Source organism: Rhipicephalus microplus, chromosome 1, assembly GCF_043290135.1.
Source record: "Rhipicephalus microplus isolate Deutch F79 chromosome 1, USDA_Rmic, whole genome shotgun sequence".
Taxonomy (NCBI): domain Eukaryota; kingdom Metazoa; phylum Arthropoda; class Arachnida; order Ixodida; family Ixodidae; genus Rhipicephalus; species Rhipicephalus microplus.
The window spans coordinates 228,568,831-228,596,715 of NC_134700.1; the positions used below are offsets into that span (position 1 = coordinate 228,568,831).

Here is a 27,885-nt window from a genome sequence, read left to right on the forward strand (position 1 = left end):
TTGTGAGCTTTTTCAAGCACTATAGTGATCAGCTGCAATCAAATGTGTATTGAAAGCGATACGAAGCTTTATTGAGCACAAACATATCAGAGAGCGTGTCGTGGAAGATAAGTTACAGACAAAAACAAGAGCATAATGCAAATCCCCTTGATCGGATGCGTTGTGATTTAGGCTGTTTGAATACCACACAACCAACTAGAGAGGTTGCCAGTAGTAAACACTTGCCGTGAAGCTTGACTAGTCATTCATGGTGCAATACGTCATGGCTGGAACCATGGGTGCATGATGAGGGCCGCCAACATGGCCAATGTTTCAGATGTGTTCCCCCAGGGGGACGACACGGAGAAGGTGCCAGCAAACGACTCCTGAATATTGTGCTTTTCGCATGAAGGTGTGCTGTCTACCGCCAAATAAGAGTCGTTATTGACCGCTCATCGATTATCTTTTCAACAGTGTGGGAACCGGACCTGTCCTTGATCTTCAGCGCATGTTTCTTGTTATGCCTTTAAAAAAGGAAACAAAGGTGAGGTCACTGTGCATGAGCGATGAAGTATACATAGTAGCACTTATAAAATGTCAATTCATTACTGGCTGTATATGTCTCACTAAACAAGGCTAAGGCAGAGTGTGTATGAGTGAGAGAGAGAATAAGGCTGGATGATTGGGAAATTTCGTGATTTTTTATCGATGTACACTGCGTGGCAGAGAACACGGACCACGAGCGCACGGGGCAAGCGCAGACTATCAGTGTGAATCTTTTCTTTCATTACGAAGAGCGAGGTATGTCTAACTTTAATTACGCACTTACAGTGCTAAATATACGGCAATGTAAAATTTTCTCAGTTTTCACAGGCGTGAACAATCATGGATTTGGTTGCGTGTTGGTGAAGTGACAAATTCGCACTATATTGCGCATTGTATTCAAGCGATAATGGACGGAGCGTGGCATGAGCCATTGCCAACACATGCAAGCTTAAAGTGCAGTAGCCTCCATATGGCTTGAAAGAAAATAAAAGACATTTTGTTCGAAAAGACTCACTTGTTCAACACGACCACTACGACTGCCGAATCTGGCGTCGTGAATGCCGCATACTCGAGGTGAGCTCTGTTTCGTAAAAGCGACTGCTCCGGATGACACTCGATCCGGACGCTGCCTCTGGGTAGAAATTTGCTGCAAAAATATAAAGTTGAGTCGATGAGCTCTGTTTGTACGCGCGTGTAATAGGTATTAAAACCACGAAATTAAAAAAAAAGACTGCTCATGCCGCTGCGATACTAGTAGAAAGTTGTGAATGAATCACGAGGACAGAAGAAAAGCAAACAAGATCAATTTAGCCGATATTCTTAGTATTTCATAAACTTATAGCAGTTTGTGACGGCTGTGTTTGGACGGTATCTATTCCGTAAATCACCTCCAGTCTGGCGTTTTGTTCGTGTTTCCTTCTAACATTATCGCGCGTGATATCCCGCGAGAAACGCAATGGGCTGCGCGCATAGAACCCTGGGGATAGTGTGCGACGCTTTTTTATGGCTGCGAAATGGCAGTGATATAGAATTTGATCGCGGTTTTTTATTCGGCAGCCGGGCTGTTAGATGTTTTGACAATCACCGAACGGTAACGGTAATCTGATTTAGGCAAGTTAATTTATCTCGACAGTGCCCATGGCAGTACCGTTAGGAACGCTCATTGAAGACAGAAGACCAATTGTAAAGAGATCTTTTGAACTTAATAAAAGCTTGGGATTTGGGCCCACATGAATTATCATAGTAGCGTGATGCATCGGCAGATTGGGGTTTATTATGCGCATACTGATTTGACAGTTTCTATTGTGATGTAAAATTTGGTTCTTTGTATTTATTTATGCCCACATCGTCAAAATGATCGTTTGGGTGCAAAGGTTTCTCTATCTTTGATAAAGTAATAACTCCTCTCTTTACATTTTCTGAGAACTACTACTGTTTCGTGCCCCGCCACGGTAGTCTAGTAGCTAAAATACTCCGCTGTTGAACCGCAGGTCGCAGGATCGAATCCCGGCTGCGGCGACTGCATTTTAGATGGAGGTGGAGATGCTGTAGGCCCGTGTGCTCAGATTGAGTGCACGTTAAAGAATCCTAGATGGCCGAAATTTCCGGAGCCTTCCACTATGGCGTCTCTAATAATCATATGATGGTTTTGTGACGTTAAACACCACATATCAATCAATCAATTACTATAGTTTTGTTATTAAATTGTTAAAACACATTTCTTCACGGGAAATGTTTACTCCAGATTAGAAGAACAAGGAGAATGAGAATATTGAGAAATATTTTAATACACACCTGAAATGGGCCAGTGCATAGTATGTCGGCTGCTTGTAGAACTCATTTGCAGTGACATTCACAATTAAGGGCGAGTCGACGAAGTTATTGGCCCAGTTTGGTCCTCCTCCCGTGTCTAGGGCAAGGTTCCAGTCCGTCCAACCACTAGCCCAGTGATTCAGGTCCTAGTCGTAACAATAAAAATAATAAAAAATATTGTTGGGAGAAAACATTAAAAATAACAACGATAAAAGTATCGCCTCAATGCCACTTCTAATACTTACGCTCAGTGCCAGTTCTATTACTTAAACATTTCAAAAAATGAGACGCAAAAAATAAAGAGCCTAAAAATTTGCGCATTAAAAATATGTGGGCAGCTTCCATTATTATAGCACATAGCTGGGACCAGCAGTGGAGCTAGCGATACATTATTTTACGTGATTACTACATGTTACATCTGTTACTACATGTTACTACATGTTACTACATCTAGTTACGTAATTTTAGTCACGTAACTAGATGTTACATGGTTCATGGAAGGCACATATCCCGTGACTAGCCATCACGTCATGTTACGTGATTTGATTCATGTGACTGGTTGTTACGTGATGGCAAGTGATTTCTAATGATGTGACTATAATACGTATAAGTGATATTACATTGACATTAGTCTCATGCCTAGTTACGTGATTTTACGTGATTTTTAGTAGCGGGACTAGATGTTACGTGATTTTACGGTATTTTGAGCCGCACGGTAAGATGTAACGTGGTTTTCTTATCCTGACTACATTTTACGTGATCTTTAGTCTCATAACAGACTCGCCCCACTTTGATATTTCATTCGACACCGGAAAATTGGCACATATGTTGTGGATGCAAAGCAGATGAAGTGGATGAATCGAGCGTATGCTCGAGCGTATGCTTCACAATATCACACTATTGTTTGTTCGCACCATCAGGTGCAGCGAAAACCTTAAGCAGTACCACTGTTACAATGCAACATTTCTGGCTCCATATAATGTTTTTTGCTACACGCGCAGGCTCTAGAATGCGCATGGTTTATATATACACACTGAATCTTTGCACCCAATGTCATCTCGCTCACATTTTGCCAAGTCATGCACACATTAGTGTATGCCTTAGGTTGTGAGAACAAGCTAATCAATGATGTCAGAATGATGCCACTTAGATTGGCGTTTGCCACTGTTCGCCTGATACCACGTTGTTCATATCGCATATAATTTTTCAGTCAGCGTGCACTTCCTTTCGTTTGGGTGTACGTAGACCTGTTTTTTAACTTCCTTGCGGAAAAATTCGCATCTGTCGCAGAAGCAAGCGCCACTGACTTTTCAGTGAAATTAGCCAAATCAAGGGTGAAAAGTCACCAAAAGTCGCTATTTGCTGTCAAATTTCGCCCAAAAAGTTGCCATTCGACATATGTGTGGCGGGCCTAGTTATAACGATTGCAAATTGTGTATTTCCCCTGAAGTACAATATTATCCGTAACCGTAAATAATGTTGACGTTTTTTTAATGCCAGTTCAACCACCCCCTTTACCATGGGAGCACTGAGAAAGAGCATGCATGCACCAGCAGTGTCCTGAAAACTAGCGCCTCATAACAAAAGTCTGTGATGGCTTCAGCTGTTTTGAATAAAGGGTGAAACAGTCTCTACATCAAGAGAGGGACGGTGTGCTGAACCTTCCTCCTGATTTTGAAGAACATCATTGTAGTGAATTAATGTGTCCGATAATCGAACAACTTAATTACAAAACAACAGAAATAAATTCGAAAGGACTGCGTAACCGTTGCAATGCCAGCAGCCAGCTTTCTTTGAAGTCACGCTTACGCTACACATTCACCTCAGTGCAGTTTCTGAAGGCTGTCCAAAAACATCGACTTCTTGACTGGCCCGAAAATTATGTTAACAAATTTACCCTCTACATACTAAATCAAAGAGTACTACCATAGTGAAGAAGTTGACAAGTTATTGAGGACAGTTAGAAGTGTGGTTGGAACACGTGGTCTAACCATCACCTAGCCGCTAGAGAAGCGAAACTTCAAAAAAGCTTAAAACTTTGAAAGCACATAAAAAACTTATACCATGCACTACTTCGTGGCACGTGAAACACTCCGTTGACGTAAATTTATCTGGGAGGTTGCTGGCGGACGCACCAGTATGGCAATGCCTCAAGGATGTAGGTGAATCGAGAAACACGACAGAGGTACTGAATTGCGCGTAACGTCGTAAAGTGCGTGTTCTACTGGAGGCTCCAAATCTATGAAAAATTGAAAAGACTTTGTTGCCCATTTATTTCGTATACCTACACTGAATATAGAATGCCTAACTAAGTCTACACCTAAGCCAAAAGGCGCCAAAAATATTGCCATGTCACCCTTCATAATTTTAGGTCGCCACGGGCCTCCCAAATTCACCAATTTGACAAGAAGTCGCCACCAATGGCAACCCTGCACAGAAGTATCTATACAAATGTATTGTTTCAACTGCTAACGTAAAATCTATCATGCACTCAATAGCAAAAGAGCGCCACAACCTTCCTATTCAACACAACGTGCACTTTATATGTTTATTTATTTATATGCATTTTATATGCTGTCCTCCAAAAGTACAACTTAATCTTTGTTAAGAACAATTTTCAGAATCGCGGCTCAATATACTGCAACACCTCACCTCCAATATGTCGCTTGCGTAATCCTCTGCACGTTCCCAGCTCCCCAGTTTGACCTTGTCCCTAACGATCGGTTGGAAGCCGGAACATGCCTCGGTGGCAAGAATGAACTTGTCAGGAAAGTGTTCGTGCACTTTGTCAAGTACCCACGGCCCAATGAGCCAGTCCAGGTACCAGTGGACGGCGACTCCGTGTACGAATTTGGCCGCTTCAGGGTCGCCTAGCACCTGTGTAGTGAACCGTTACGAGTAATGTTAGCAGACAAATACTGTTGGAGTAATGTTGATGGTACCAATTAAAAAATAAGACCCCCGTGCCCAAACTCAGTGGGGAGGTTCATCGTGCGCCGCAAGGTCTGACGTTCCGCGCCCGCGTAGAAAGGTCCTCTTCAGGGGATTGACATCCCGTGGAGGGCTGGACGTACAGGGATAGAATGACGAGTTAACATGACAAACGAACTTTTATAAGAAATCAGGGCGATTTTATTCACCACCAAGCCCTAAACTCGACAGATCCGAAGCGGTAGATTGGAGGCATATACAAAGACCTTCCCCAACCCCTTTCAACATAAGAGGATAAATCCAGACTTCTACCCAGATGATACTTGCAAATTGTGCGTCTGGACTCAGGCATCACTTCGGCAGATTCTCAGAGAATGTGCATTTTTAGCAGAGGAAAATTCAGTCTGTCTCCAGGGTTTACAGCCACGCAGCGACTCCAACCTCTATAGGATCAACTGTGGACCATCCAGCAAGCACGTGAGGCGGCGAAAAAACAGTCTCCATTCTTCCTCGGGGGCCACCTCGGCCCAGGTCACGAACTTGCTGAAGTTATTGCTAAATTTGTTACAACCACCACCACTTTTGAAATCACAGCTGCACTTGTCGATGTTTGTTATGCAGTAGTATAAACACTTGGGCCGAGACCCCATCCTCTTGATTCCTGTATATTATAAAGTTAACTGCATCGTGAGAAAATGAACTGACATTCTGCGGGGATTCAACATTCGAAGGAGAATTTCGGCATCTCTACTTTGTCAACGCGTGTGTTAGCAGCTGCCCTTAACCTAAAATTCTTGCCGTACATGACTATCGGAGAACCTCGTGACGATAACATGCGCGAATGTTTCCGTTTTCTGGTGTTGTCATGCATCTTTGTCACTAGCATAAGCTCACAACGAGAGTTACAAGCTACCAGAGTTTTAGAATAAAGAAGTTCGTGGGAGCTGAGCTCCTAAATCGGCGTACACATTAGTAAACGCTAATGGTCCGCGACTGGGGACTGATCAGCTACTTATGGCGACCGATGATAACAACGGCCAACGTGACCGACACGTCGCCACACCTGAATCGCTCTAGATTTCTGCCGCTTACGCCTCTCTCCCACTGCTTATACAGAAGTATCCACGTAACCTTTCGCGTATTCCGACTAGTTGGTGAGGGACTTAAAGAAATATGCTGAAATTTCACTAAAGCGACAATACCCGACGCCTGCAGGTCAGTCGCATGCGCATGTGACCCTAAAATTGACGACTGCTTTATGATCAGCTATTAATCATAGCCTTTCTCCTATCTTCTGGAACCTCTACTCCTCCATTCATTACGTAACTCGGAACGTATACTGCCGCACATGTGGCAGTGAGGAAACTATCGAGCACTTTCTTTTGTCACTGTCGTCGGTCTTGCAAACACAGGTAGTACCCCCCAACAGGCCTCGGTCTGTCTTGACAAACGATCAATTTCAGAGTGAGCAATTCTTGATTACGAAAGGAAATATTGAAACCAACCCAATTGTTGCACAAATCATTTCGCAAGCAGCAGGATTTAAATTTCCCCTTTTATATCCTCTCCTCCACGGGGGGGGGGGGGGGGGGGGGTTCCGCGAAACTTTTTTGGCATCAATATTCATGGGGTACCAGCTGTTAAACATCTGCGTTCAAGCATCGTGCTCGAGTGAGACATTGATACTGACGAAATAAACGAGAAACCAAGTTTTCCAATTCTTTTTATGACAATCATACAAAACCAACGGATATGGCATAGCCGAGACAACGGGAACCTGAATCTCTCCCCAGCGAGGCGATTACAGCAGAACAAAACCGTGGTAAGCACAATAAGAGTTTCAATAAGTTGCATATTGGAATAAATATTTCACTAAAGAAAGCGCCTGCGAAAGAAAAGGCAAGTTTGCGCCTTCTCCTTTTTTTGGCGCTATCCCTTTTTCCTGCTATGATTTACGTCTCTCTTTTACTCTTCTTTCTCCCTCAGTGAAAATATAGTAAACCAAAAGTCCTTTTACCAGCTAACCACCCGAATTCTCGCATTTCCTGTCCTATTCGCCCGCTTTCTCTGTTCTCTTACTATACTATCCTCGTTATCGATTAATATTACAAACATATGTGGCTAAAAAAAGCCATCATAAAATATAATATTCGTGATGAAGATCTGTTTCTTACGGTCAATACGTCTGATACGCTACTAATGCACTGACTTGCCTTATTAACTGTATTTACACGTTTTAATAACAAATTTAGAAATCACAGAATTACTACCATGACCGCTTACAGACTGGCCCTCATGGGTTTAGGTCTTGCTCACATTTTTGTGTTTTAGCATTTTCTGAAACCCATTGGAAACCTAAACACCAGAAAAAAATCTAAAAGCTGCTTGCCGTGTGACAATATTTCATCACGCAATGCACTCACTACATGTGGAGAAGTCACCGGATAATAGTGATATTCACCACATCTGCCCAGAGCGGAAGGCCGATGCGATTGTCGTCGAGGATCATGACTTGCAGTTTTTCCGCTCCGTAACCGGCTTCAGCTAGCGCCGGTCCCAAGTCGAGCTTGACGAAGTCTCTCTGCGTCTTCGGCGTGAAACCCAGCGCTTGCCACCGATAGCCAGGTACAAAGCCCGCCGTGGGTTCGTTCTGCGTTGTCAGACCCCAGATGGGAATTCCGTGGCGCTCGTACTCCTGCACAAACCTGGCAGACCACGATAGTGTGGAGGAACACTTGTAGAACCCATTCGGGACATAAAGAGTACACTGTTAGCGCGCGTTCTGGGAGACAAGCTTCAGCGATTCAGTATTTGCGTTGCATGTGTTGGAAGTTTAGGTAGCGCAACTCACGTCTTAAAGCGTTTTTAAGACTCCTCAGAATAAGAGTAACACATGTACATCATACCTTGAAAGTATATAACTGTCACTTTGTCGCAACTAAAATTCAGTGTGGGGTGCTTGTGCTTGTCTTATCAAGTGCTAAAAGTGCCGTTATGAAGACCCTAAACCGCTTACAGGCACTCACGGCTTTCAGTAGGGCTCATGTTCGTGTTTTAGCACTCTCCTGCAGGTGCATGGCCGCAACAGGGGTTCCAAAGAAGGAGGCTAGGGACATTGAATATATCGCTCCTTGTTAGCAGTTGACGAGTGATATTGGTAAAAGCATGGACACGAAAGGAAGTTCAAGTCGTGTATTGCGTATTGCGTCGCACCGTGGTGGAGTAACGGTTAAGGTGTTCGGCTGCTGACCTTAAGGTCGCAGGTTCAATGCGCACGCCATTGCGGTCGCATTTTGGTGGAGTTAAAATTCTAGAGGCCCATGTGCTTCGAGATGTCAATGCACGTTAAAGAACAGCAGGTGGTCAAAATTTCCGATGCCTTCCGCAATGGCGTGTCTCGCATTCATATCGTGGTTATGGCACGTAAAACCTGACATAACATTATTATTACCGTGTATTGCGAGAGACGCGGCAACTATGTCTCAAGCGTTTGTCGACATAAAATGCTAATCGGGAACTATGGAAAACAGAGGTTGGTTACTGAATTACCGTATGATTCACCAGAAAACGAAGACGCGAAATTCCCAGTGCTTTTCACGATTTCTCACTTAATCTTTACGAAACAGTACCTAACTTGTTGCTCTGTGCATACTGTCGCACCTACTACTCTCATCTTCACGTTTATAAATTATTATAAAGCTTCAGTCTTGTGTTGTCACACTGCTAGTCGTTTATATTTTTCGATAATGTTATCTTGTAATCATAGCCATACTTCTTAGTCATTTGTGCCCCGCCGCGGTGGTCTAGAGGCTAAGGTGCTCGGCTGCTGACCCGTAGGTCACGCGATCGAATCCCGGCTGCGGCGGCTGCATTTGCGATGGAGGCGGAAATGTTGTAGACCCGTGTGCTCAGATTCGGGTGCATGTTAAAGAACCCCAGGTGATCGATATTTCCGGAGCCCTCCACTACGGCGTCTCTCATAATCATATAGTGGTTTCTGGACGTTAAACCCCACAAATCAATGAAGTCCTGGAGATTTATTTCCCATCGCACTTTTATTTTCACTTCTCTCCTACTGAATATCCGTTGTGTGACGTGATTTTTCTGATCTCTGGACGCATAAAAGCGTCACGTCAGTGAACATTGCGTAACGTGTCCATCGCTTACATATCTTATCCCGCGGCTTTCAATCGCGTGTGTACTTGTACTTTAACTATACCTGACGTAGTACTTTGCCCATGCCTTGTAATATGGACCTCCTGGTTTGCCCTTCAGAGTGCCGCGACCCTCCAGAGTGTTGCTGGTCTTCATCCAAGATGGGCTGCTCCAAGCGCTCCCGAAAAACCATATCGGCTCACTGGAGACAGACATGGCCGCTTTGATGTACGGAATCTGTGAAGGAAGTGCCAGAAAGTGCAGAGTTGGTTGCTGCCCTCCTGGGCAGTGTTTGAAAACGAGTTTAATCAAAACGACGCAACCGACTGTTTTGTAAAAAAAAAAACTGTTTACTGCCATGGTGCTTTAGCAGGTATAGTAGAAATGTAAACATGGACAAAAATATATGATGGTTCGAAATATTTGTTTGAGAAAAAGAAAATGAATTCGTGATATCGAAATTCCTCTGGCCTTTAATTAAAAGGAATGCATGTAACCATTTTATACATTTTCGGAGTAAAACATTCTTAAATGCACTGTTTGATAAAGGAGTGTTAAAAGACACTTTGTAGTGCCAGGTAGATAACTGGATACATATCTTCCTGTTAGCGTCGCCGCAATTCGCATGTTGTGTACCTTTCTGAATGAGGAAAAAAAGAAACGCACACATCTCTCCGTAAACGGGACCTCGAATAGTTATCGAAGCAGTCATGAATCGACTGAAAGTTCTGTAAAGAGGCGCTCTTTATTCATCACCGTAGACGTTCATGGTTGCGCACACTGCTTTGCAAACCCTTGCCACAATCAAGCCCATGTCTTCATTCTACTACGCTGTTTGTGTGAGAGAAAGAGGAATAAGTGCTTTTATTATGCAGAGCAGCGCAGCGGCGCTGGCTGTCTCTACTCATACCAGAGCATGCGCCAAAGCGGAGTGAGCGCTCTAGAGCAGAGCCATCTAGTGGGCACGCCGAGTACTGGCGTGGCTACGACAACCGACAATGAACAATTCCCTACTATAGCCTGCTTCGCATCTAAAATATAAGCCTTTTCGTGTCACATTGATGTGAAGAAACCAACCCATTACTTAAAAAAATGAGAAACATGTGCATATAGCGCATTTATCGAAGTAAATGCTCAGGTCTTGTTCGTAGTTTTCGCTCCAGGCATAACACTTCTTTGTGTGTTTTTGTGTTGTGTTTGTGTTCCGCTTCGAGTTTTGGAAAGGGAAGTGCATATGTGATTTTCTAGGGGCACGTTGCCAGGCTCGTTGAGTTGTGTATGTTTCTTATTGCCTGTAGTGTTGCGCAACTCTACGTAAACTACATTGTTTGCACTGTAGAACTAGTCTTGCATATAATAAAAATTAAACACAGCTCAAAAAGAGCCCCAGAGTATAGTACCTTAGTCACAGAAGCACAGCTAATGTCTCGGAACACGATGAACATGCCCAGTCTTACATATAGATCATGCAGCGCACTTTCTTGAGTGCACTTGAGAAGAACAAATTTTGGTAGGGGCAGAAGACCGTACTTAACGAAGAGCAGCATTCCGTTTCTTCGACCAACAACCACCCTCCTAACTTGCAACATCCTCGATCTGACCATTCAATCTTAGAAAGTCGAAATTTCGCATGAAAGCCAGTGCCAGCGTGCTGGAAATGGACAAGCATTAACCATTGCGCAGTTTTAACAGCGGAGCTATTTAGCAAATTCTTCCATAAGAGTCGCTCGCGGACAATTGTAATCAACTTAACGGGCGCGTGCCTTTGTGCGGCCTACCAGAAAACTATCATAATAAATGGTTATGTGTCACATAAATTGGGTAAATACCGCTATTTCACCACTGATTGACTAAAAATAGGGCAGGCAACAGTTAGGCCCAGCAAATGGTTGCAAAGCGAAAGCGGCGATCTGAAGAACACGAGTACGTACTGCGAGATAGTACTAACGGGAAAGGCAACCACGGCAGCGAGAAGACCCCGAAGAGATGGAAGGTCTACGCCAACGATGACGTGCTCGTATACATGACAGGTGCGAACGCTTTGTTTCGGCGCGACTGCCTGTCTATGGAGTTTGGATAACTGTGACTGTCTTTGGTTTAACTCGAACATTCATGCACTGAGAATCAACGTATAAACAACCTAGAGCTTTCTAGCTAAAGCTCAGCGACAACCAAGGAGCAACTGAGAACCTGCATAACCTATATCTACGGCCTAGAAACAATCTAAAAGCAATTAGTATACTCTGCAGAATCGTGCAATTTCGCTGTTCGACGCCTTGCGAACAGCAAAATTCGACGCCTTGCGAGGTTTACTGCAACCTTCGCCAATTTTTTTCCCCTTTAATCGCATGCTCATGTGCTGTTTCGCACTTCTAGTTACCTTGAGATTAAAGTCTTCCGGGGCTAGCGTGAAGTTCTTGAGCTCCAAGTCTCCGGGAGAATCGTCGTACGTGTATTTTCGCGTAGAGAAATCGCAGCTGGCCAATGGAATCCTTCCGATGGTGTACGCAAGCCCTAAAAGCAGACATGAATTTCAATTTTCATAAAGTTAACGTAGTTGCTTATACAGCACAAGAAGTTACCATGTTGTAAGAGTACGAATCCGTGGGAACAAGTAGTAGAAATAGACGCTTCAGGTGATATACAGAACACGCCAATGCTCACTCATGCTTGATGGTGCGCATGGCTTTTTTCTCCTTCCTCTATCCGTGGCCCTCTCCTCGCCACATCCTCATAAAAACTGTGTGTGTTTAAAGGCACATTAATAACGATTATATAACCTTGTTGTAATTACTCTTTTTTTAGTCTGTTTTCAATTCTCAGTTTCTTGTTTGAAACTTTAAAAAGTAGGATTTAGACGAGAAGTATTGCCATAAAATATATCCATATACAGATATAGGCGTTAACTGGTGTAGCCAAGTTAAGGGGGAAGGATTCGACACCCCCTTTTCCGTCAACAATTTTTGCTTTTGTATGTTTATACATACTCGCACACATATAAGCGCGCGCACGCACAAAAATAAAGGATAATTAACACCATTCACTGACTTACAAAAATTTCTGGCTACGCGACAGGCCTTTACCTTGCTTCGCGTAGTATGACTTGATAATGTCATCTTGCATGTTTGCCGGGAGCGACTTGATGTTTATTCCTGCGGCATCGGTGAAGGCACCACCAAATCCGAACACCTTCTGGTACTTTCTCGACGGATCTACCACAAGCAGCACCACGTGGTTGTCTGTGGAACCTGTTGAAGCGGAAAGAAATATAAACTATAGGAAACTATAGGGGCCGAGATGTCCGCCTATTATGATGTTACATTTGCGAACGGTGTACCTCTGGACTATTGGGCCGCACATAGAAACTTCAAAGCAATAGCCTCACGTATCGAAAATTGAAAGTGTCAGTCGAAGTGTGAGAGGAGCGTCATTGCATAACAGTGGGATAGTGTGAAACTAGAAAAAAATGCAATAGACGTGGTTTTAACCAGATACGTTCTTCCTTCTTGAAGCGAGCATTTCGATCATACGTAATGCATTTATTCACACTATTCGGTACAATTATTGCACTGCTGTATCCCACAGGCTAAATCGTAGATGTTACTTTATTTCATGCGGGCATAAAAGTGTTAAATACACGCAGATGTCTGTAAAACTTTAAAGCGATATTTAAGGCATGATTTATTTCTCTGCTCAGCCCTGTCACAACGAATGTAAAGACATGTTCATGCCGTCTCAGTTACGCCTCTACATTATTTGTTTTTACCGCATATATAATGTGAAGATTGAGTAAATGTACCTAAGAAGTTGTTTTAAAAAATGCATAGGTCCAAAACGACAAGACAGAGCAAATTCAGATTAATAAAGACAACATGCAGGAAAAGAAGCTACAACATGAGAGAGCCCAAAACACTCAGTGGAGCTAAGTTACTTAATGCACATGGCTTGAAAGCATCAACTGATCTGTTGCATATTTTCTAAACTAAGTTTCCACCATACGCGAAGCATCTGTTTAACGTTGGCAGAGAAAAAACAATGATATATGTAGAAGGATAAAGCTACACAAGTTTGATGACGAAAATACTGCCGAAGTAATAAAATGCAACTGACCAGTCTCTTCACTGAATAATAGTGTCGTCTTGGTGAAACGCTGGCCGGCTTTGCTGCTCTCGAATGCAACTGCTGTTCCATTAGGCGGGGACCCTATGTCGCCGATGAAGTCGCAGTACGTGGCGTTGCATACGCAAACAATGCTTCCACGTCCATAGTCCCTCGGCTGGCATTGGGCGGCTGCGGCTTTAGTTTGAGGTTGAAAATTGAAGGCGAGTGTTATTTGACCAGCAAACTTTGTCGAGGCCTCAAAACATAAAAAAAAGCATTACTATAGCAATACCTGAAGCTCTGCATCATTTCTGTATGGGGTGTAGTAGACAATGGAATGATATTTTGCATCTTCAGAGCTTCACTGCTGAGAAAGTTGGTGATGCAGCATCGCAAACCACTATCCTCAGAGCTATTCACCCTTGAAACATGCACAGCGACGTCATTAAGTTCCTGTCTCCTACAAACTCATAGTGCTCAAGATCAGCGGACTCCTGTGATACACCAGAAAAAAAAAAATCACGCACGTCCTGACACAGCTGCGAATGACGAGATATTTGGATTATGTACAAAGGTTAGCGGAGATAAAAAAACTTGACATACTGCTGCCAGTCCTATGTATTAAAAAAAACAAAAGGAAAAATAACACACATGTGTTACACGAGCACATAAAACAAGCGTGAAATTGAAGCTACCGTGTGAAAACTGTCGAGCAAGAAAGATACACTATAGGTCGACAAGTATTTATTCATTTTTCTACCCATTGCGGCAGCCTTATGTATTGCGTTATGATAGATTAGAAGAGTAAAAAAAAAAAAAAAACGAAACGCCAGGCTTGCGCGGAAGGCACAGCACAGCCTGCCTGCCTGCCTGTCTGTCTGTCTGCCTGCCTGTCTGTCTGTCTGTCTGTCTGTCTGTCTGTCTGTCTGTCTGTCTGTCCGTCCGTCCGTCCGTCCGTCCGTCCGTCTGTCTGTCTGTCTGTCTGTCTGTCTGTCTGTCTGTCCGTCCGTCTGTCTGTCTGTCTGTCTGTCTGTCTGTCTGTCTGTCTGACTGTCTGTCTGTCTGTCTGTCTGTACGTTTGTCTGTTTGTCCACTCTTAACGATACCTCAAACGGCATCAGACGGCTGAACCCATCCGAAGCACCCACCATTATTGCTCAAGCTTCAGCGTTCATAGTTGTGTGATTGTCAATTTAAAAAAATTATTGTGCATATCTGATGCGCCATAACAGCACGTTGATGTTTTGTATGCGTGGCTTTATACTAGAAGAGGCACCATGACAGGAAGCTTCGCGCCCCTTTTTTGTTGAGTCACATCATAAAATTCCTTTTCAGTGACCTGTGTGGAATTCTACTTCTCAAGTCCACCACCGTAGAAGCCATCCTTGCTCTCTCGTTCGTGTGAAGCCTTTCATCTATGCTCCGTGACACCAAATGTCATCATTTGTTAAACCAGCAACAATTGCTGTGACATAATAATGTTATTGAAATAAAAATAATGTTATAATAATGTTATTGAAATTAAAAAAAGGCATCGCACGCGATTGTCACTACGGCGAAAGCATCGTCGAGAGCAACGAAAAGAAAACAGCTGCACTTCGATTTCACCAGTGAACATGGCCAGTTCAAGCCGCGACGTTTACTTTATGGAACTATGCGAGTTCGGCGATTTATTCCCAAAGAATGCTCTTCTTATGGTTCTTGCGGAAATCCTTCATCTTGACGTCCCAAAGAAGAGATCGTTTCAACACTTCTTTCAGCGACTTGTTGAAAGCAGTGCGAAACATTTGTGAGCCGGGGAGAGGATGGATGTCGTCTGCTACTCAAACGGAGCGAGTTGTTCTGTGGAACCAGTTCTTCGCAGCGCGCGCGTCCACTTCTCGACTCCACCCCCGTCATCACGTGTCAAACGACGTCACTGGTCGCTCTGCCGCTTGTGCCGCTAGCGAATTTTTCCGATTCGGGCGAATTTCACAAAGGCGTCTAGTCACCGCGGTAAAAACCTGTTTTAGCCTTGCGCGGCGGCTGCCGCTCCGCTCTTGGAGCAAAATCGCTCGCATGTGAAACAGGCTCAGATTTGGGTGCACGTTAAAAAACCCCAGGTGGTCGAAATTTCCGGAGCCCTCCACTACAGCGTCTCTCATAATCATATGGTGGTTTTGGGATGTTAAACCCCGCATATCAATCAATCAATCAATCTTTCTCATAGCCATGTATAATTACTGAAGATTGTTTTATTACTATTTTAGCTGGAATTTACATTACAAGCTTCGACAAAAAACAGAATATAGCTGTACCAAGAATTGAGGTTCGGGACGAGGTGCTAGTGATGAAAGAATTGCGAAACTCAGCAGCGAGTCACAGAGGGCCATTCTCTTTTGTCAAAATGGCAAGCCAGCAGGGACATTTAAAGATTGCCCGATACGTCGGCCTCAATAGCTCCTTCGAATTGGCCTCCACAGCCAACATTCTAAAGGAGTACGACACCTCTTTTAAAAGGTGAGCTTACCCTACCATGCGAATGCAAGTAACTCTAAAGACTGTAGCGTTTATCGCGCTGCGCTGACAGTGGAACGCGATGCCCAAGAAGGTGTTTCCAAAGCTTTTCTACCACGACATGGTGGTAGCACTTGCCCGTCGCTTTGCGTTTTACACCCTATCACCTCCGAGACTGGCGCGCATTTTTCTCCGCGGGCGCACACGCCTTTGTTTTCGAAGATAACTGCCAGATGGCGCTGGTGTCTAACGTGCCTCGATGCGCTCGTTCGTCTTCGCTACATAATCGCCTGTTTCACATGCGAGCGAACGAGCGGCGGCGGTCGCGGCGATGAGCGGCGAGAGGACGTGCGGACGCGCGTTCGTTTCACATGCGCCGCTGCTACCGCTGCTGTTGCGCGACGCCCGCCGCTCTAGCGGGCAGTGTTGTCCGCGGAAGGCGCCGGTCAACCGCTGTTTTCAGTGGTATCTGAAAGCCGTGCTCTCCTCCAAGTATCCTTTATTTGACGCCTCTGTGCTACGAGGTTCATCATCAATAGCCGCTCGACTTTTACGTGTCTGTACACTGATTGAACTAGTTTTAACATGTACCTTACAACAAATAAGCAACGTTTGCAGTTGCTTTTTGTTTTGTCCTGGCTTTTTCATGTGTGATTCTTGTTGCGCGCTCATATAACTGACCATGGAGAAGCAAAAAAAAAAAGAGTTTGCTTGTATGGTTTTATTATACAGCTGTTCCAGCTAGGTGAATGCTTAAGAACTGCGAGCGCGTTTTGCGCAGCTTCCCATGTTTCTCCAATTCATTGCTTTTGCTTTCAGCGATTTAACATTGGGATACTGAGGTTTCTGTCAGCCCAGTATACACAACTCGCAAAATTTATACCTAAAGTTTTGTACCTGTTCGCTCGAGTCAAAATAAGAGTTTTAGGGGCGAAGCTCCTTAGGGCGTGGGCTGTGCGTCCCCTGTAGCCTGTATGTAGCCACCTCTAGTTTAGTTCTTGCAGTGTTCACTAGATGGCGGTACCGTCTCCTGTATGTAGCCACCTCTTGTTTAGTTCTTGTAGTGTTTACTAGATGGTGGTACTTGTAGCTGATGATGAAAAGATGCAAGATGTTATAAACTAAAAAGCGGTACTTGTAGTTGATGAAAGACGTGAGATCTTATAAAATAGGAATGATGTCACATATGACGCGTGTCATTGGTTGAAGGCAATCGTTCGATTTAGTGCGGCGACGTACGCTAGGGGGAGCGATGTAATAAAATCGAGTGGGCAAAATGTACAGAGGATTCATGGTTTACCAGGTTTACCTCCGGAGCTTCGCCCACTCATCACCATTCACTTCGTTGATATGGCGGAATTTTTTTATAAAAACTCTAAGTAGTAAGCTTCGGCAGTGTTTGTGGTCACCTTTGGCTCATGCGAACACATCCTTCATTGGGGTTTTCTGAATGGTCTACATATGTTCTGGCGCTCGAATTTATGCTTCCACCATAGAGAGTAAGCCTCTTAGATTTTTCAATAAATCAGTAAAGCACTCCAGGATGAAGAGTTTCATCAACGGCAGGTAGCATAATATACGTGATACGCTCAATGTCCCGGTTTTTTTACTGCTGTATATACACTTGTGCGCGGCGCAGGTAAAGGACTACGCAGCAATCCTTGCTTTAGCTTGCATTTACGTCCATAAATACTACGATGGTGAGCAGGAAAGCCGAAGTATCACATCATTTCACACAACACACTTTTGCCGTCGGGACATAGTGACATTCAATTGGTAGCATTCGACCGTGTAATTTAGATGCATGTTTCTAGGCATGTGTTGCTGCCCTGGTGCCCGAAATCAACAGCTGTTCTTCGTTATCTACGCAGTGTATGTTGTGCTCGCGACCGAACATCTATTTTCGCCTAGCCAGCCGCCCATTCCTGCACTGAATGTCACGGAGAGCAGCTGGGCAGTGTGGCAGGACCTGTCGACAGCCTGCAAACTTGAGCGCTCTGCGGTGCAATTGCTCATTGCGAGAAAAGCGTCGCAGAGGACGCGGACAAGTCAGCCAGGGTTTTAGTGAGAATTCAAGGTGTTGTTGAAGGAGAGAAAAAAAGTAAAGGCCCCTGATGAGTGCCTTATTTCCCCGAACCATGACAGGAAGCTTCGCGCCCCTTTTTTGTTGAGTCACATCATAAAATTCCTTTTCAGTGACCTGTGTGGAATTCTACTTCTCAAGTCCACCACCGTAGAAGCCATCCTTGCTCTCTCGTTCGTGTGAAGCCTTTCATCTATGCTCCGTGACACCAAATGTCATCATTTGTTAAACCAGCAACAATTGCTGTGACATAATAATGTTATTGAAATAAAAATAATGTTATAATAATGTTATTGAAATTAAAAAAAGGCATCGCACGCGATTGTCACTACGGCGAAAGCATCGTCGAGAGCAACGAAAAGAAAACAGCTGCACTTCGATTTCACCAGTGAACATGGCCAGTTCAAGCCGCGACGTTTACTTTATGGAACTATGCGAGTTCGGCGATTTATTCCCAAAGAATGCTCTTCTTATGGTTCTTGCGGAAATCCTTCATCTTGACGTCCCAAAGAAGAGATCGTTTCAACACTTCTTTCAGCGACTTGTTGAAAGCAGTGCGAAACATTTGTGAGCCGGGGAGAGGATGGATGTCGTCTGCTACTCAAACGGAGCGAGTTGTTCTGTGGAACCAGTTCTTCGCAGCGCGCGCGTCCACTTCTCGACTCCACCCCCGTCATCACGTGTCAAACGACGTCACTGGTCGCTCTGCCGCTTGTGCCGCTAGCGAATTTTTCCGATTCGGGCGAATTTCACAAAGGCGTCTAGTCACCGCGGTAAAAACCTGTTTTAGCCTTGCGCGGCGGCTGCCGCTCCGCTCTTGGAGCAAAATCGCTCGCATGTGAAACAGGCTCAGATTTGGGTGCACGTTAAAAAACCCCAGGTGGTCGAAATTTCCGGAGCCCTCCACTACAGCGTCTCTCATAATCATATGGTGGTTTTGGGATGTTAAACCCCGCATATCAATCAATCAATCAATCTTTCTCATAGCCATGTATAATTACTGAAGATTGTTTTATTACTATTTTAGCTGGAATTTACATTACAAGCTTCGACAAAAAACAGAATATAGCTGTACCAAGAATTGAGGTTCGGGACGAGGTGCTAGTGATGAAAGAATTGCGAAACTCAGCAGCGAGTCACAGAGGGCCATTCTCTTTTGTCAAAATGGCAAGCCAGCAGGGACATTTAAAGATTGCCCGATACGTCGGCCTCAATAGCTCCTTCGAATTGGCCTCCACAGCCAACATTCTAAAGGAGTACGACACCTCTTTTAAAAGGTGAGCTTACCCTACCATGCGAATTTTATGGATACAAAGATCACTCTGAGCAAGTGATAAGCAAATAAAACCGTGATAAGATATATTATTTCTTATATTAAAGCCAAGTTTCCCGTGGCACATCAGGCAATTCTAAGGACTTTACGCTGCAATCTGGCTAGTTGTGATGACATCAGGTACCAAAAGGGCCATTCAGCGTCGCAAAATCTATCAAAATGACTGCTTGTGGGTTGGCAATGGAGCCACAGTGCGTAGCAGCCGAGCAAGTTTCACGATTTCTCGCATAACCACATGACGAGGAGCTTATATAGTGTTACGATGTCAGGGCACTGTAGATATGGAAACTAGCTTTTAAAATGATACTGTTAATACTTTTGGGGAGTGCACTCGCACTTTGCAGTACATTTTCTAGATCCTTGAAGGTTGGGTCTTTCGTTTCCCGCAAGAAAATAAAAAAAAAATTTGCAGTTAGGACCCTGTTATCTTCCGGGGAGGTTAGAAAACAAGTGCTGCGGAAGTGACGCAAGCATAAGCAGTTGCAAAAGACAAATAATTTCTTGCATAGGAAACTAGGAGGACTGAGGTATTTAATAAAGAAGTTAGAATTGATGACAAGGAGAGAATGTGTCTCTGTATTATGTGCAGTCTTTTTACATACCACCTGTTAGCAACTTGTACGATAGGTAGGCCAAGGTTAGTGTGCATTGAAAGAAAAATGTGAACGAACTTTTGCTAGATCACCAAAATTTGAGTATGTGTTTTTTAAACAATGCATAACGAATATGTGTCAATAGCATAGCATTGAGCCATTTTGTTAGTTACACCTTTGAGTATAATTACGGTAATAATGTTAGCATAATCTGAACAAATCAAACTTTACCTGTCAACCTGAGGTGTAATCCAGAGGTGTAAACTAATTCACAAGCTTAATCTGGCAGGTTTTCCCTCTACAATTGTTAAATGGGTTGAATCATATTTAGGTTCACGTACACAGCTTGTTGACGTAAACGGTGCTTATTCTAACCCTCTCCCTGTTAACTCCGGTGTTCCCCAGGGAAGTGTCCTTGGGCCTTTGCTTTTTTCTTATTTATTTTAATGATATTACAACATGTGCTAAACAAGGTGTAGAAATCCACTTATTTGCCGATGATTGTATTTTATTCCGTTCAATCAACTCTTTAAATGATCAGATAACGCTGCACCAATCTGTCGAAGCCTTATTTGCGTGGTGTGACCACTGGGGAATGAATGTAAACTCTGATAAAACTATGTTCATGCGCATCACTAACAGGAAACAGCCGTTTATTTACCCGTACAGTATAAAAGAGACCCCAATTTTACTAACAGAAAGTTACAAATATTTTGGCGTAATAATCACTAACAAACTAACTTGGTCTTCTTACATTGAAAAGATTTGTTCATCTGCACGTAGGAAATTAGGCATGCTAAGGCATAGACTCAGTAGTTCTCCCCCTAGTACTAAGCTTCTATCTTATAATACAATAATCAGGTCTGGTTTGGAATATGCATGTGAGGTGTGGGATTCACATACTAAAACAGATATTAACAATCTAGAGAAAATCCAAAGGTTAGCCGTCCGCTTTATTTTCAACCGATTTCACCGATCTGATTCCCCAACTGAACTAATGCATGATAACAAAATTCAAACTCTAGAATATCGCAGGAAAATTGCAAAACTAAAACTTCTTTTCTATCTCTCCAGCAAAAAAAGTGTACTTGAGCTATCAAATATTCTTTCTCCGTTATCTTCGCGTCCAACTAGACGATATCATTCAGAAAAATTCACTCCTATCTTTGCTTGAACTAACAATTCAAATACTCTTTCTTTCCTCGCACATTAACAGAATAGAATGAACTACCATATCACATTTTTGAGTCTGGAAACGTGTTAAGGTGTATTAAAAATTTTTTTGAATTAACTAAGATCTTGTACCATAATGTGTTGTATATTTTCCTGTTAGTTTGTGCCTCCTGTATTGTTGCTTTTTTTTTGTCATATCCTCATACTGTACCACCCCCATTCCTGCCTGGGCTGTTCTTAGCCTGCAGTATTTTCTAAATAAATAAATAAATAAATAAATAAATAAATAAATAAATAAATAAATAAATAAATAATGATGTTTTCTTCTTTTTTTCATGGAGCCAAAACTAGCCGTGTTGCAAAGGGTCCAAGGAATTTCTCAGCAAGGTGCTGCAAACAGATTATAAACTGTTCATAAACTGATCATTCACAGCCCTACAGCTAGTGTAGCACTCCCTGTCACGTGCACTCGGCACAATCATAAATCATTTGCCTTGCGCGAACATGCATTCTCTGTAAAAGGGAATGCCAAGGAGGGTGCATTTTTTAACACTACGCGCAACTTAGCTGCAGCTGGTTATTCTCTTCATTCACAGGACATTTGTCAATTAATTTACGTGTAAAGAATGCAAGCACAAGCCGCTAACGATTCCGGATTGCAGTTTTGATGTACACACTGCAATGTTTCTCACACTAACTGCAGTGATTTGCAACATGATGCTTACTCTGGGCACGCGATCGTAAAGATTCCCACACGCCTTCCCCAAATATATAGCAGCTCTGCGGTGAAGCCTCACGTAACGCGTGCGTCCTTTTTTTCTATTATTTTATAGCTTTGGACAAACACTCAAAGCTGTGGGTTGCAGTTTAATCTTCTTTCTGTTGTGGTTTAGTTTATCCCACTGGAGTCTATGCGCACTAAATGCACTGTGCAACAGCAGCAATAGTCGTGCTCGCGCTGGGTAGCGTAGTAACCGAAGCTGTGCCTGCCCGAGCATCGTTTGCGAACTTGAGCGCACCGACGGTCTCGTAAGCAAGCATTTTATGGCTCTCTTCGGAACTACAAACAAGAACTTACCGAGACCAGCATCTCGCCGTCTTCTTAATATTTACTGGATACGACGGCCCACTTCTTGGTGTCTCCTGCAGTCGTTGAAAGCGGACCATCACTGCCGGCGGCAGTGAAGTGTAGCTTCGGTAGAGGCACGCTCACAGCGTTTCTCGGCACACTTAAAGTTTCCACGCGTCCTTCCGAATGTTCGGAAGGCGTTTTTCTCGATCAAGATCGCCTCAGCAAACACAGCGCGCGCGAAGTCTTGCCTGGCAGCTGCCTGCCGCATCGTCAAGGGCGCAGCCATGTTTGCTGACGACATCGCGCACGAACCAATGAGCGCGCAGCTTCCGAGAGCCTTGTAAGAGCGCCTGGCGCAGTGCATTGTGGGTGGGTCTGTCCGCTCGCCTTTGTAATGTCGCACACGGGTTCCAGACTCACTGTGTCAGTTGTACTCGTTTTTTTTTTCTAATGTGCGATGGGGTTACGGACATTGGTGGCAACGGTGGCGGACAACTGCGCGTGACTCGAGTTGTGATCTCATAACGGCTTTCGCTGAAAAGAGCAGTGTCACAGATTTGCGCTGCAACAGTTTACATTCATATGTTGGAATCTTCATTCGCCGTTTGTAACTTAATTTTTATGCACAATAGAGAATTCTGAATTCTCATTAGAAATTTGTTATACCTAATCAGTATCAAAGTTATTCTATTTTATTAAAAATCAGCTGCGAATGCTACACGACTTTTTTTTTATTCAGCAAGCACCTCCTTACGTCCTCTCGGAGTATGACTTAAAATAAGCTAGCACTAGTCTAGCAAGAAAGGCTATTGAGGTGGAATGGCTGACCGCCGTGATATCCGCAGTTGGGTCACTGCTGATCGTGTACTGTAACTATACATTTCCGTGTGTTATTTGCATTGTGCAAATTAAGGAAAACACCACTTCAAAACGTTGTATTTTTGGCAGTTCACTTCAGCTGAGCTCGACCACCACATTGTGTCATAACATTCACCATCTTCGGATTCGGAACCATGCGAAGTAACTGGTGCTTGGGTTAGAACACTTGCAAGGTGTTCGAAAATGTTCCATCACACTGGAGTTATAAAGCGATCGGAGGGGCTTGGTTCCAAATGATTACTTGATTGCAGAAAGGACTGTTCTGGCTTTCTGCTAAAATTAGAAATCGTGCAACTGTATGCGAAATCGAGCAGCAAGCAACTGAATTCAAAATACTGTCGTAGTGGCCAACACCGACTATAGTCGTATATTTGCGAGCGGTCGCATGGCGACTTCAATGCAATAAGGCACTAAACATCATGGCCTGGGTGAACCAGATAGGCGCCAATATGTGTCATTAGTGCTCGCTGAGAATGTGTGGCACTGAATCGTGTGAGAAACACCTATACAATAGTGGACATATAGATATCAAGCTTTAATCCTTCAATTATATTACTCGATGCACTACATCCTTTCTTATAAGTGGCGTCGTGTTATTCCGAAGCGTAGCCTGCCGGCGTCTCCGAACCGATGACAATGCTCAAAAACAAGTCAGCACTGAAAGGGTAATTTTACAAGCATTTCTTTTGTTTTCCTTACTATAGTACAAAGTTCGCATTTCTCACAAGCGTTTCTTAGACACGCCTGAAAAAATACTTGTCATTTTGATGCTACAGGTGATTTTGCGACCTTACCCGCCAACGCTGTAGAGGGCTCAAAGACTACGTTGACTCAAATGAAATTAATTGTGGATGTGTTCACAAAAGCTGCTCAGGAATATTTTGAAACAAGTCTCATTTTCACGCTGCAAGTAGATGCAGACTCAAGCATGCGTTGTCTTTGTCAAATTGGTCTGAAGTATAAAAGCATCAATCTTAAGTGCAGATGGTGATCTATTATAGTACTTAATCGCTTAGCTCTGGTTTGCGTTCCTGTCTTTCCTGTGCTTCTCTCTCTCTTTCTTTTTATCCGCTTTATCAACATATCAGCAACCTAATACATTGTCTGCATCTAAAAACTTTTTCCACAAAGTCCTTTTCATTTCGAATTAGGTGTGCGTTATGTATACGTTTTCTCTTTGCCGAGATGACAAGGTTGCATATCAGTTCATGCTTGACTGTCCCATGTGAATCTCACATAGATAGTAACTCGAACGTGACCTCCGTTTACTTGATACAGATAAAAAATTCTATTTCGACAAAACATTTGTTTCACGGCCACTAAAGTCTGACATATCAAAGCAATGAAAGCTCTTGAGCACTGGCATTTCTGACAAGTATACCAACAACGAGTATGGGACTCGTAATTGTGTTCCTTGGAGAGAGAGAGAAAAACAACATTTATTAAGAGTCCGGCGATGATAAATCGGGGCGGGCTTGAACCCCGGCCTAGGCAACGACCGTGAGCCCTTGGGCTCGGGCGGCTTCCTCGGCTGGCTGGACGGCCCATAGTTGTTCTAATGCGGAGCTGAGCAGAGCCGCCTCTCAGCGCGCCCTGCGGTTCGAGACTACCTCCTCGTTTGTACTGCTGACTGCGTCATTGAGACTCGAGCACTCCCATAACATATGCCCCAGGGTTGCCCGGGAATCGCATGCTTTGCATTTATCTGTCGAATACAGGTCAGGGTAACAGAGGCGAAAGATCACTGGATTTGGAAAAGTGTTTTTTTGGAGTTGTCTCCATGCAACTGACTGCTTCTTAGTTCTACAGCACCAAGCTTGTAGTGCTGTGTATTCTTAATGTAGCTAGTCATACGTTCCTCCCTCTCCCACACTTTTCCGCGTGTGGCCTCGGTAGAGGCGGCATCGGCATGCGCAGTTGCTCGGTTCGTGAGCTCTCGAGCCGCCGCGTAGGCAGCTTCGCTTCCGGCCAGAGGGCAGTGCGTGTGGGCAGGTGTCTATATCACAAATGTGTCATTTTTGTTTCATATTCTTTCCACGTTGATCGTCAATATTCGCAGCGCCTCCCGGGACACCCGGCCGTTAGCATAGTTTTGTATCGCCACCTGTGAGTCGCTGATGCTTAAAAATATTGTTACAAGCACTGCTGAGGAACAGCTTTTGCTCATCGAACAAAAGACCATACATTTAATTAAATTTTTTGAGAATTTTGTACAACCAATTGAGTGAACAGAGGACCCTTTCCCTCGCAAAGTGCGGTAGAAAATTCCAGCTTCAATTGTACTTAAATAAGGAAGCACATTGCTATAGGCAGCCTTGGTTCGGTTTTCTAGGCAGCGACTGCGTCGGGACGTCGAAACGCATAGTCTTCCCGTATGAACGCTTAGCCAACATTTCCAGCTTTTTCAGGTGTCTGGTGAGTGAGTGAGTGAGTGAGTGAGTGAGTGAGTGAGTGAGCGAGAACGACCTTATCATGGTTCAGTGCAGGCACTGAGGTTGCCACGCGCCACCCGGCTACTCCCACGTGGGGATCGGCAGGTGTAGCCTAACGGCCCTGTCGCGGGCGCACTGGACGTTCAGGATTTGGTCCTGAATATATGTGCTGCTCAGAAGCGCATCCCACTCGCCTTATAAGATGTGCCATGAGGCCTGACAGTGAGCAGCAGCGTACTTTATTGTGCTTGGGAAACAAAGCTGCTTCTCTTCAGACTTCCGGCCTCACTTTGTACTTATTACAGAGTGAGACACTCTCCCAAAGAAAAGCGTGTAGTTTTTTCGCGCTTGATCACTTTTAGTTTAAAAACAGGCAAGTCTATATATTATCGGAAGTACTACGTCGACGGTGATCACCTTTGATATTATAAAAAAGAGAACAGGCCAACGCAGGTAGAGTTGATACTGTGGTTGCGCGCGTCAAAAAACGTTGCCCCCCCCCCCCCCCCCGCGACCCTCTCGTCATTCCCCCCACATTCTATTGTATTCATGTAAAGAAAAAACTTGGGTCTCGTGGATCTCTGCAAAAACTGTTGAGGTTCCTTAAGGCCAGAAAGCTCGTGAGAACATGCCTTATACACTCGGTGCAAAAAAAAAATGCAAAAGAGAACACTTTATGGGGCTTCCTTGAACTTCATAGGACAAGATGCAAAGTTGACTTGGTGCATTGTAACCATCTAGAAAATCTTGACTTTGCCAGAATACGATGCTGAACTCGCGTTTCAGTGGCCGTGGCATGTACTTATTGTGGGGCCGTGGCGGGAACAGACGAACGCTCCTGGCAGAAGACAACGGACGCCACACTGACGCCGCTCAGAAAGAGCGCACCAGTGAATGCTGCTATCTGCAGTAGAACTTTACGCTTAGGCATCACTTAGGCGTGCACAAAAGCATATTCTTCGTGGACTTCTCTATTTTTCTCTAGAGTGTTACTTCAGAACGGCGTTTTCGACTGTAGCTTTTGTGTGCTTTTTTCGTGCACAACTTCTCTTGGCAAGTCTCAGAGTTAAATCACGTGCATTCTACCACTAATGAATGTAGTCCTATACCCGAGTCCCTTTTTTCGGCGTTGGGTATCTTGAATATGGCTTCGTTTCCTACATGATGACATAATTTATTTAGATGCCAGGCAGCACTCACTTAGAGATAATTCCATTATTTTTAGTTTTCACGTCGTTGATTTGCATTTCGAAGCACGTGAGAAAGTCGCGTCTTTTTTCCGTACCTCAAACGCCTAGTGGCGTCTACTTCTAAGTGCAACGTTGGCTACGCCAAGCCACCATTTTTATTAGCGGTACGAGACGCGTGCCAAACCGGACTACTTCGCGTAGTGCTATACTCGGCGACAACTTTTCTTGGCATTGGAGTGAAGGACACAGAGTGAAAGTAGTCCGCCAGTGAAAGTAGTTCAACATTAACGCTGGTATCTTCAACTTGAAATATAATAGAAATTCTTCCCTTATTTTCTTCGTGTAGCTATTTTGACAGAGAACGCAGCTCACACCAGTAAGATATTCGAATTTCTTTTAATTTATTCGTTGTGACTTCACGTTTCTAAACGCACGAGAAAGTCCCGCCTTTTTGCGTGCATACGTCCAATGCTGAGCGGTGTCTGCGTCTACACGAAACGCTGTTGGTGCTCCCTCGCCACTTTCCGTAGCGTTACGAGACGCACGCCCTATCAGACAACATCGTGTAGTGCTACATGTGCAGAAGCTCCACCCTCGTACCTTTCCTTCCAGTGCCAAGATAAGTTGTCGCCGAATATACACCTACAGAAGCTCCACTCTCGAAGCTTTCCCTTCTTTGCCAAGAAAAGTTGTCCGTGAGTATAAGGAAACGAAATCAACGTATAACGAAAAGGGGAAAACACAAGGGCGAGTGTTGTCTCTTGTCGTTGTTGCCGCGTCAAATTTGTTTCTTGCAGCGCAGATAAAGTTAACACTATAAGAACAAACAAGTGGCTCTTACTCGGGCTCTTTGGCCATTCTCAATATCTATTGATAGGGAATACGCTCACCTGCTAAAAGTGCCGCAAGTTTTACGACAGCAGTGGAAATGCCGTTACTCATGCCACGATGTTCCCGCAGCGAGAACAGAATGTCGACAGATCTATGGCACCGTGCCTTTTATGCGGCTGCAGCACTAGATGCCAGCCTACCTGCCGTACGGGGTAGCTGTACAAGTGAGCCGATAAGATCAATATCGCCGCAAGCTTTCGTACGTATTTTTAGCGGTGC

The 27,885-nt window shown here is 44.1% G+C and overlaps 1 protein-coding gene and 1 long non-coding RNA gene across 3 annotated transcripts in view; one reads left to right on the forward strand and one right to left on the reverse strand.

Moving 5' to 3' along the window:
• LOC142810692 (uncharacterized) overlaps nucleotides 1-10,757 on the forward strand; it is a 272,930-nt gene extending 262,173 nt beyond the window's left edge. Inside the window, exon 4 of the long non-coding RNA XR_012894670.1 lies at nucleotides 9,544-10,757. This is a non-coding gene — a long non-coding RNA (uncharacterized LOC142810692). The remainder of the gene's footprint in view (nucleotides 1-9,543) is intronic.
• Nucleotides 46-27,801, reverse strand: LOC119166649 (lysosomal acid glucosylceramidase). Of its 2 annotated transcripts, XM_075891516.1 has the most exons (10): nucleotides 27,666-27,801; nucleotides 13,534-13,719; nucleotides 12,507-12,671; nucleotides 11,804-11,937; nucleotides 9,488-9,660; nucleotides 7,730-7,973; nucleotides 4,990-5,214; nucleotides 2,320-2,483; nucleotides 1,040-1,171; nucleotides 46-503 (listed from the first exon to the last, which is right to left on the reverse strand). In XM_075891516.1, the coding sequence occupies exons 1-10, from the start codon at nucleotides 27,715-27,717 to the stop codon at nucleotides 401-403; spliced, it is 1,578 nt and encodes a 525-aa protein (XP_075747631.1). In that variant the 5' UTR covers nucleotides 27,718-27,801; the 3' UTR covers nucleotides 46-400. The 2 variants fall into 2 exon arrangements, with proteins under 2 accessions (XP_075747631.1, XP_075747632.1); XM_075891517.1 differs by lacking the exon at nucleotides 4,990-5,214.
• Between the last annotated feature and the right edge of the window lie 84 nt (nucleotides 27,802-27,885).